Here is an 11,184-nt window from a genome sequence, read left to right as displayed (position 1 = left end):
CCTAACGACTGGGAGCGTCAGTGAGTCTTTTGGTCAAGCCTGAAGGCTTGTTGCTAGGATACCGTACACGAATTATTTTCACAGGTCAGTCGAGATCGAGCTGTTTGACTATTGCAGTTTAAATATAATTATTTTGTTTGTTTTAAGTGATTTGGATGGTGAATTTGGTCACAGGTAAGGTCAGAGCAGGTGCTAATAAACCTACTTTATGATTACCTTACTCAACTTTTATTGTATTTACAGTTTTTAAGTGCAGAAACTACCTACACAAAGTACTTTAGTGCTTGCATGTTCAAGCTAATAATATTTTAATGATAATAGTCTTTTTTATGTACAGTATGCCCTTCTTGAAAAGACCCCAGACTACAGAACCTCTTGTAAAACTTTGGGACAAAAAGGCCCAAAAATGTGGGCCGCATCACACTGTGTATTCTGTCAACGGAGATCAATACACAGGCGAGTGGATGGATAATAAGAAACATGGTAATATTTATTTTGAATTGAATATTTAATGGCATGTTTTTATACATTCTATGCCTTGATTATCACAGTAAGAAGCCTGGCAATTTTAATGGACAAGCATTAATTTAATTTACTTTGTTATGTAGATGTGTTCTGCAGATTACATTATTTGTTCCTTGGAAACGCTGCTTATCAAAGCTCGATCTGGCAGAAAGATTTTCCCTCCATTAACAAAATGTTCCTGAACATAGCTTTTACTCTGATAAGGAAAAGGAGCACAGGTTTGGAAGAAAACAGGACTGATCTATGACGGGGACTGGAGGTGTGGAAAGAGAGAAGGCTATGGAACCCTGAGCAAGACTGACCCGGAGACCAAAGAGTATGTGAGAGTTTATGTTGGTTCTTGGCGGAATGACAAGAAGGAAGTAAGTATCAAACACTTTGCCATCATATGGTCTATAGTTTCCACAAATACATCATCAGCCTTTCGTTCAAAGGGTGCCGGGACGTATTTCTACAGTCCATCTGCGTTCTATGAGGGGCAGTGGAAGGAAGATCAGAGGAGTGGATGGGGACGGATGCAGTATGAGAACGGGGAGCTGTATGAGGGAGAGTGGCTGAAGGACAAACATCATGGACAGGGTTTGCTTCTGCTAGGTACGGACTAAAAACAAGTTAGCAAATGAGCCAGCCTGCATGGTGGATCTCACTAAAACATCTTCTGTATACAGAAGAAAATAATCTGAAAATCATTACCACAGACACTACTGATGTGTGTGTGTATGTGTGTGTGTGTGTATATAAAGGCTATCAATTTTTACCTATCATGTGTTCCCAGGGAATCGAACCCACAACCTTGGGCTTGGTACGCAATGCTCTACCAAGTGAGCTACAGGAACACTAGGAACACTTGTAATATATATATATATATATATATATATATATATATATATATATATATATATATATATATATATATATATATATATATATATACGATAGAATAGATTATAGATGATGGTAATAATTCAAAAATTAAATAAATAATTAAACACACACATACATATATATATATATATATCACCTTTATTTATATAGTGCTTTAAACCAAAAAAAAAAAAAAAAAATATATATATATATATATATATATATATATATATATATATATATGTGTGTGTGTGTGTGTGTGTGTGTGTGTGTGTAAAATTATCAATACCTACTGTATCCATTTTTTTGCATTATGGTACTTTGGTATTTGCATATGATAAATAATAATATAATTTTATTTATCATGAAATTTGTTATATAATACATTTATTATATATAAATGATAGTAATAATATTTTTTGTATTAATGGTAATGAGAATTTGGGGTAAAATTTTCTTAATTAAAACAATGATGTAATGCAAATAATCTTAGTGGTCTTAAATTGGCTTCAATTTCTTCTTGCAGAGAGTTATGATCCACACATTTTTATCTTTTTTTTGCAAAGCTAATGGAAACAGGTTTGTGGGCACCTGGAGTGACGGACAGAAAAACGGACACGGCAAGTTCTACTACCTGGACAGAGGTCAGCTGTACGAAGGCTTTTGGGTTGACGGTGTTGCTAAGTGTGGAACCATGTTTGATTTTGAGAGAGAAGCAGCATTTAGACCAACAGTGTATCCAATTCCCAAGGTAAATGATTAACGCTGATGTTTGCTCATTTGCATGATTTCCATTTTGATACAAGCCTTCAGTCATAGGTTCCTAATGTTTCGTAATTTTGCATGGTTTTTTGTTACCAAATGCAGATTCAGAAATGCTGTGGAATTACAACTCTGCTTTATGTCCAAAGGTTTGCCTACAGGATTCACAGGCTGTGCTGATGGAGGCACAAGCATATTTCACTGAGGACAAGGAGAAATCAACAGAGACCACGATTCCAAGTCACATGGTTGCTAGGCAATATGTACCTTGACAATATCCTGAAATCAAAAAAGGCAGACGAGTGCAGTGAAATATGTTTTATCAACCCCTCACGCACAATAAAATCACACAGTACATAAAAACTGTTGGTACATTCTGCATCTACTAGTATTGAACAAAATGGCAAGATTTTATTTTGTCAAGAATTGCATGTCATGCATGATAAAAAAGAACACAAATAGGTGTTTGGTTGAAGTTGGTCTGCTTAAGACTTTAATTAAAATGTAGAAAACTGTGGGTTTTTAAATTCCAGCACATGCTGTGCATTAATATAAAGAACTTCTTAATCAAACTTTACACAAGATGTTTGCACAAGATGGATATTATTTCACATACTTCTGAAAAGAAAAAAAAAATTTCAATGTATTTCAATGTATTTGTATTTCAATTTGGCAATACTGAACATATTAATTTAATGTTGTTTTAATCATTTTCGTCGATGCTACTGATGTAACTACATGCTTAAACAGTCCTCTGCTTAATAAACACTTTATTAAAATGTGTTTGCTAGCATAATCTCACAATCCTGCCAGTTCTTTAGCCGTGATGGCTCTAATCACTTCCATCCACCTTCAGACTGAACAGAGGCCCCTTTAATGGGAAGCGGTTTCAAATACTACCAAAAAAGGTCAGACAAACATGTTGATAAAGTGCCTTTGTTTCTACTAAGATGTGCTCATTCAGGGGGTTCATTTAGGAAGGCAAAGGAGTTTGAATAAGACTATGATTTCTGCTTTTGATTCAGCTGTTCAACAGCAAAGCCCTGAATCAGAAAACATCAAAATTATTTGGTCAAGTGGACATTAAAGTGTCCCCTGTACTGTAATAACTTCAAACACAGCCTCTGATCAGTATTTAAAAAAAGTGTTGTTATAATACACACTCATGTCTGTAAGAATGTAGCTTGCCTTGTGTGAAAATAAAAACCTTGCAAGTAACAAAATTGGCACAGCTGCCATACTGAAATAAAGGATTTTCCCTGTGATTAATTTAAAGAATAGTTTACCCAAAAATGAAAAATTGCTTAAAATTACTTCACCTTAGGCCACTCATATAACGGTAGATGAGTATGGAGCAGATTTAAGAAATTTAGATTAGAGACATTTCATCGCTACATGGATCCTCTGGAGTGAATGGGTGCCGTCAGAATGAGATAAAAACATCAAATCACTTTAAACTGTCACTTCTGGCTAAACGACCATTCCATAATTCATAATAATGCTTCATCCAGTGATAAAGTCCATCCCCTGTAGTCATCTCACACCAAAATCCACCAACTTATTTTTTAATTGTTAGTAAACAGCACTTTGTTCTGTGCATATTTCTCTCCTGATTCAGATGAGATAACTTTTTCACCGGAGAAAGCGATATTATGGATTGAGGAGTCATATTTAGCCATATTTTTTTGTTTAAAATGTCTTAATGGATTATTGTGATGTTTTTATCAGCTGTTCAGACTCTCATTCTGATGGCACCCATTCACTGTAGGGGATCCATTGGTGAGCAAGTGATGTAATGCTACATTTCTCCAAATCCGTTCTGATGAAGAAACAAACTCATCTACTTAGATGGCCTGAGGGTGAGTACAGTTTCAGAAAATGTTCATTTTTAAAAAGACAAAGAAAACATCCATAAAACATGCTGTGCATGCTTCCATATTTAAAACAGCCTGATATTAGTAAATCCAGCAGAAACAGTGGACAAATCCTCAACACATAAAACTGGATGTTTTGGTGACGACATGCAACAAATAGATCAATACGAATGGTCAAAAATACGATGTGTTTCAATACATGACAAAGCTAGAACATTAACAGAAGCTCTTTCCCAAACTCAAAACTAGGGGTAAAGAGAACTGGGAGACTTTAACGTAGACAACTCCCCTCGATTGTCCAATTCATTCTGTAAGTCCTCCAACTCTTCTAACTCTCGAAACTGCCTGTCGGTCTTGTGGCTGACCAGTGAGCGGTAGAAATGCACAGCAAAGACGATAAAAACCAAGCCAAAAGGGACCATGATGGAGGTAGACGTGATCGCAGCGGCCACCCCAGCAGATATAGTACCGTTTTTCTGGTCCTTCGGCTTAATGGGTAAAAACTTGACCCAGCACAGCAGGACCACCTCGGCCAGGAAGAGCAATGTTCCAATGACTGTGGAAAAAGCCCAGGCCAGCTCGATGTGGCGATGCATTCTCTCGTGAGGAGACTCCTTCACAGAGTTGAGGTTGTGCACGTTGCTGACCGCTTCGATGTTGGGGAGAATGCAGGTGCTCACCATGAGGGCAAACAGGTGGACGGCCACCAACACAGTGGTGCAAGCACTGAAAGTGATCAGCAGTCCTGGTGGATAGTCGTGATTGGTGTCCAGCTGTACTTCCACCATGGCCACCTGTTGAATGGAAAGAAAACACAGGTAAAATACAGTCTTCGAACCCAACAAATATTGTACTGTAATTTCAGTCATTATAATGAGATATATATATATATATATATTAGGGATGTCAAATTTCGATTATTTCCATGATCGATCGTCGTTTAAATTAACGATCAATTAATCGATTAATCGTTAACCATAATACTGCAAAATGCGTCTATTGCAGGCACGCAGTCAGCGGTATGACAGGATGTGCAAAAGCCACACACACACTCAAAACGCTTTCTCACTTGAATTAAAGAGGTTTTAGTCTGAATAAAATGCTAGTAGCAGGATTATAAAATGAATAGATGCGATTATGATCATTTGATAAAATGAAGAGAGCGCGCCATACTTTTGAGGTCATTTTACTTTGTTGACAGTTTCCAATCCCGCACGGAGAACGCTGAACGCGCCTCTTTAAATGGTTTTGTGGTGCTCGTTGTTGTATTTTAAAGCACAATTGCAATGTTTTCAACTGATATTATTGTATTTAAAATAAAATTATCCGAAATGTGGAGCGCGTGTGACTGCGCTGCACATTAAGTGAACTACATCGGCGCTGCTGCACCAAAACACTGTTGCTCACATTAATTTGATCCTGCTGGATTCTGTCCTAGAAAATGTCAGATTTTTAAAAATCCGGCATACAGCGCATTAGATCGTGACAGTGCATGCGTGCACACGAGGATGAGCGAGCGCGACTTTGGCTAGATTTATTTGGAGGTTATTGCTCATGTCTCATTCGGCACAAATCGAAATGTTTCCATATTCGCAATGTATTTGAATGTTAAACTATTATTTATAATGTAAACTAGGCTTGTACTTAACACGCATTCGCATATAGACGGAAAAGATCATCCTATGAGCAAAAACGTCCTTGGCATAACAGCAGAGTGGACCGGTATACTACGGTCTATTTAAACTGACCAGTGTAACCTTTTAAATGTTTATTTGACTATTTTATTTTGATAATGAACAGACTGCGATGTAAGTTTGAATCGCTAGAATATACGTGTGCAGCAGGCTCCGGGGCGATCGAAACAGCTGAGACAGAAGAAAAATATATATATTTTCCGCAAAAGTGTTTACTTTCATTTGTGCACACTCACAATAAAAACAGAAGATTTGTGCTCCTGTAATATAAAGCAAACAAACAGAATGCGTTGTCATCCTTTTTTTTTTTTTTTTTTTTTTGTGAACTTATGGAGCGCCCAGACTTCTGTTTTAAATCCGTTAATCTTAATTATTTACGTCGGATATATTTCGCATAGCCTATTTAAAAAAAAAAAAAAAACATGAAAACAAATTGTTATTTTTATGTTGGGCCTATTACTTAGTAGGCTATAAATTTTCCTTAAAGCATCCCATTTTGTCCCAGGGCTTAGAACCTGTGCCCTAGTCAGGTCCATGCAGAAACTTGTGAACGATGCTCGGCGTCATCGTTTAGTGACAGCAGTGAATGCTCCAGGAATGTGTCGGTCACAGCGCCTATTAATCGCTGTTTTGAATCCAGCAATTATTTATTTAGAAATGATAAGATCTGATTATGACAAGTGTGGTATAAAAGCTTTGTTTATTAGAGGAATAATAGGTTAACTGGAAAATGTTAGACCATGCTTTTGGACCCCAGTCTTCATTTACGCGGCTTTGTTCTGGTTTGCCGGTTGGTCACGAATTTCCACAAATTCAGTATATTTAGGCATTGTTTCTTTTCCTAAATCTTCATAGTCTAACCCTATAATTTCCCAGGTTTATTTTATTATCTTTCGCTTTTAATAACTGTTTTCGCATCTCTTACTGTGGTAAACATGGGAAGGGAAATTGAAGATTTCATGAATTAAGAATTCGTTCGATTTATTAATTTGTTCCCTTATTTCACTTAAATCATGGGTTATTTAGGGAACAAAATTAATGAAACGTGGACAATTGCCACATTTATAATTCGTAGGAATGAATTAACAAGTTGTAGGAATGAATAGACTACCTGTCCTGTCACTGTGTCCCGCAGCCCTGCAAAGCGCACGATATAAAACAGTTATCTGATGAAATGATTAGTAACTACATTTCTATTGCTTTTAATGTTGAAGAACTTTTATGTTGTTTCTATTTTAATGTACTTTAAAGTTTAAATCACATTAAAAGCTTAATTTGTACATTGTGAATGAATGATGATGCTTTTATATATCGTCACCGTCACTCACAGCCGCTCGCACGTGTTGAGTGCGCATGAGCCGCACGCAGCCCAACATTGAATCGGTTAACCGACCATCGACAGCCTTAATCGATTGCATCTCTTATCGACAATTAATCGATCATCGATTAATCGTTGACATCCCTAATATATATATATATATATATATATATATATATATATATATACACACACACACACACGTGAGTGAGTGTGTATCTAAAACTAATTTATATTATAAAAAAACAATTTTATTCATCTATCTACCTGGGAAGTGCTATAAACAATAAAAAATATATACTTTTTTTTTATTTAAAATATTTTTTTTATTTTTTTTTAAATTAAGAATATTTACATGAAACAAAATGTGCATTTAGGTTTAAAGAGGATTAAGATGTTAATTTAAAGTTGGACGTGTGCAGATTGTAAGATTTCTTAGGAATCGGTTTGGCAACGAATTAAAGTGCACTGCAGTGGACGAATCAAGAAGTTGAGGCTTGGCTGCATCCGGGTAATATCCAGTAGTGTGTTGCTCTTTAATAACATTACTAAGTAAAAACTGCAATCATGAATATATGTACAGTATATAGTTGAACATTAGCACAAGCTAAACAAATGTGGCTGTGTTTGCAGATGCATAAAAAACAACGAGTCGTGCGCCTTTTGAAGCCAAAATATTCGCTTAAACTTACACAACATTATTAAACGCACTTTCTCTTTAACAACTCGGTGTTTATACAGCCGGTGCAAACCGAACGTGCACAGCACTAAAGAAACAGACACGAAAACCAACTCACCATTGCGAAACCGGATAAAAGAGCAGACGTGCGACTGGACGCTTTGAGTTTGGCTCTGCTTAGGTAAAGCTTTCTCCAGGACAGAGCCTGCAGCGAATGCTCGTTCCGACTCATGTTCATCTGAGCAGAGGTTCTGAGAAACTATCCGAGAGATTCAGCTGAACCGAAGCATTGCGCTGGGTTAATGGTGAATCTCCAGCGCTACGCCTGAACGAGACAGTCAGCTGGCTTGTTCAAGTGAAACTGGATGCATCCTGAAGGCATTACCCACAAGCCTTCGCGACAACACATTTGTTTACACACTTATTAGTGTGTGAACATAACAGAATCGATGTACATTTTGTACACTTTCTTAAAAAAAAATATATGATATATTTTTTTTTAAAGAAAGTGATATATGATATATTTTTTTGTACATTTATTTGTAAATGGCTATTTCAAAAACATTAATTTCATATGTATATAAAATTGTATTAAATATTACTATCTTACCCTTTTTCTAAATACATCAACAAGAAATTTTACTTTGCCAAGAGGAAGCATTTTCTTTTCTCCTTGCTATATTAGCTAATATGCACATTTTGACCAAACAAATTTTTCCCGTAAAAATAGAACTTTATTTTAGTTAACATATATATATATATATAATTTGTCTGTATGTATTTTTGTTTATCCTATTTGAACAATTACAGCTTATTAGCAAATATTCACTTTTTTAATTTCATAATTTCAATTAACACTAAATATTTAAGTTGAACAAATATGCACATTTTGATAAAAAACTTTTTCATTAAAAAATCTTTAAATACATTTTAGTTAATTAAACTTTTATATTTTTATTTGTCATGAGGATAAAAATATCTTCTTACTATATTAGCAAATATGCACATTTTGATGTCAACTTGGTCACCATTAGCTTGTTAAAGTAATTAGTAAATAATAAATAAACAATGATAACAATAATTGTTACTAATTGCTACTACTACTATTAGGCTAATAATAATCTATTATAAATCTTACACTTTTTCATTTAATGCCCCAAATAATTCTTTATTTAAAGAGAATCGGTCATACATATCTATTTCTATTGTAACTAAGGCTATAACTTGTGGGTTTTTAATATTAGAATGGGCAAACGGTAGTAAATATTCAGATATTGTCGCAGTATTACGGTGTTGTCGAAGCACACATGCATGAGTTTAGCAACTGCAGAGCGTGCATTCCAAACAGAAGAAAGAAGGAGCAATTCCGGCTTCCAAAAAAAAAAAAAACAATTCCTATGTGTAACCCCCCAACAAACAATTTGGATAATTCCTCAGAAAAAAAATTGCATATTGTTTAGGCCCCTCATAAACACAATCCGCATTACGTGCATGTAATGTTTTGATTCTCTTGACTGTGATGTCACGCGGTGCACTATACACAAAAATGGTTCGTACTTAGTTTATTAAGGAAGGTGGATGGGGCCAAAAGTCTCAAAATGGAATGCTAAATGAATTCTAAATGTATTTTTATACAATGAAAATAAAACTTACTTAAAAGAAAAAAAACATTGGACAAACTATGCAAAACAACTATGCAATGTTTTCCATCGAAGCGTCAAAAAGCACCTTATAGAGTTTGAACTTCACATCAAACTGCTTCTATTTCACAAAAACGGTGGCACAGACGTGCATATTTGGCTAGAGTTGCCCTGAACTCGTTCATTTTCAGATGGGGAGTTGTATGAGGTGTGATTTATGCATTTACTTTGCTAACTAGGCAATAAGTCTTGTCAATCACCATGTACGTTGCCGTGAGCAGAAGCCGTGACCAATGAGGTGTGATAAGAAGCGTGACACTTTCATCACCCCCTTCTCGCGTTTCTTATAACATTATAGTTTTGTATTGTTTGTGGTGTGATCAACTTTGCGTAGTAGTAGATGTGTTAGGGAAGTAACATTTTTATTACATTTAGCTAAAATGAACAAATTGTAGGAAATGACTCAAAAAAAAAAAGATTTGTTCATTTTTCTGAACAAGACTCAAAGGTCCAAGTCGGTAAAATTATCTGAACTTCCCATCGCTTGTGCAGACATCATATTGAGAGTGAGGAGTTGTCGTCATAGCACAGAGCCCCTCCCCTCAATAGCACAGTCTCCGCCATGCTGGCAGGACACCGGCAGCAAAACAGGATTGTTTACATGTGTTGTTTAACTCTATAATGGAGGAGGTTTTTGCAATTCCGCACTGTTTTACCATGACTGGAAGTTACTGTTGCATTAAAAACTGCTCCAGTACCTCACGAGATACATTGGAACACATAGGAACAATGGAATAGGTTTTTTTAGGTTACACCAAGGGCAAAACGGCGGTATTTGGAGAAGCTCTCAGGCATACAAAATATTGACCCATACGAGCTTCCTGCAGCGGAATGGCACAGAGACGTGGACCATACATCCACGAACACATATGGACATTGTGAAGGATCTTGTTTTTGGTGTAAGTTACTACACAATTCAGGAGTTTAAAAGCCACACATCTTTGGAAAGTTACGAGGCTTTATACTGTGGCTGGGTCCATCTGGTTGTGAAAACAGCGTTGTACTGGCCAAGGTAAGTTTATTCACATGCGTTTTAACATGTTGTAATTATATTACATTTAGCAGACACTTCTTGACCAAAATGACAATATAACTTAAATAACTGCGACTGTTTCGTAAACACTAGATTGTAACGAGATGTTCAATGCACACAAACGTTTCCAACATGTTTTGATGTAGGCTAAAGCGGTGTATGTTTAGTTAAAACTTTATTTTAGCCCAATGACACATACTGTACCAGGTTTTTGTGTTGGGGGCTGCAAAGTGGACAAACCAGTTCTGGGTTGGCTAGGGTATTAAATGTGTGATTGCAAGATGTAAATGTCCTGGTTAGATTAAAGCCATTAACAGCGTGAATGCAAGGTGACTTACATCGTAAACAATATAATTCACAATGTCCATATGTGTGCATGGAGGTAAGTGGTCCAGGTCTCTGTGCCACTGCAGGGAGCTCATATGGGTCGTTATTTTGAATGCCTAAGAGCTTCTCCAAAAACCGCTGTTTTGCGCTTGGTGTGGGCTTGTGCCTGTAAGGTCCTGCCATCATGGCCGACCAGCTCAGACCCCTCCCAAATCAACCCAGATCTGCACGTGACTCTCACCCTCACTCTCAATAGCTTGGAGACTTAGGTCTCTGCAGAGTAAAAGTGGGCGTTTATCACCATGTGGGTGTTTTCAAACTGCTGGGTGTTTCTGAATCATGCAATCTAAATGATCCCCCTTACCTAACCCCACCCCTAAACCTAACGTCACTATTACATCAACCAAT

General features: G+C 36.4%; 2 protein-coding genes across 3 annotated transcripts; one reads left to right on the top strand and one right to left on the bottom strand.

Moving 5' to 3' along the window:
- Positions 1-5: 5 nt before the first annotated feature.
- Positions 6-2,453, top strand: morn3 (MORN repeat containing 3). 2 transcript variants are annotated; one of them, XM_026220194.1, is made up of 6 exons: positions 6-84; positions 338-483; positions 730-887; positions 960-1,119; positions 1,956-2,140; positions 2,301-2,453. In XM_026220194.1, exons 2-6 carry the CDS (start codon positions 339-341, stop codon positions 2,421-2,423), a joined length of 771 nt encoding a protein of 256 aa, XP_026075979.1. In that variant the 5' UTR covers positions 6-84; position 338; the 3' UTR covers positions 2,424-2,453. The 2 variants fall into 2 exon arrangements, with proteins under 2 accessions (XP_026075979.1, XP_026075978.1); XM_026220193.1 differs by having other exon boundaries at positions 52-174.
- Position 2,454: 1 nt separating this feature from the next.
- Positions 2,455-8,106, bottom strand: orai1b (ORAI calcium release-activated calcium modulator 1b). The gene is made up of 2 exons (XM_026220195.1): positions 7,835-8,106; positions 2,455-4,819 (listed from the first exon to the last, which is right to left on the bottom strand). The coding sequence occupies exons 1-2, from the start codon at positions 7,952-7,954 to the stop codon at positions 4,271-4,273; spliced, it is 669 nt and encodes a 222-aa protein (XP_026075980.1). The 5' UTR covers positions 7,955-8,106; the 3' UTR covers positions 2,455-4,270.
- Between the last annotated feature and the right edge of the window lie 3,078 nt (positions 8,107-11,184).

The sequence above is a fragment of the Carassius auratus genome, chromosome 35 (genome assembly GCF_003368295.1).
Source record: "Carassius auratus strain Wakin chromosome 35, ASM336829v1, whole genome shotgun sequence".
NCBI classification, from domain to species: domain Eukaryota; kingdom Metazoa; phylum Chordata; class Actinopteri; order Cypriniformes; family Cyprinidae; genus Carassius; species Carassius auratus.
The sequence above is the reverse complement of the archived record's forward strand: the minus strand, read 5'-3'. Positions and strand labels throughout refer to the sequence as shown.

Coding starts and splice junctions, on each gene's coding strand:
- orai1b (XM_026220195.1), bottom strand. CDS start 7,954: ATGAACATGAGTCGGAACGAGCATTCGCTGCAGGCTCTGTCCTGGAGA. Junction 4,820..7,834: donor TTTTATCCGGTTTCGCAATG/GTGAGTTGGTTT, acceptor TCCATTCAACAG/GTGGCCATGGTGGAAGTACA.
- morn3 (XM_026220194.1), top strand. CDS start 339: ATGCCCTTCTTGAAAAGACCCCAGACTACAGAACCTCTTGTAAAACTT. Junction 888..959: donor GGCGGAATGACAAGAAGGAA/GTAAGTATCAAA, acceptor TTTCGTTCAAAG/GGTGCCGGGACGTATTTCTA. Junction 2,141..2,300: donor CAGTGTATCCAATTCCCAAG/GTAAATGATTAA, acceptor TTATGTCCAAAG/GTTTGCCTACAGGATTCACA.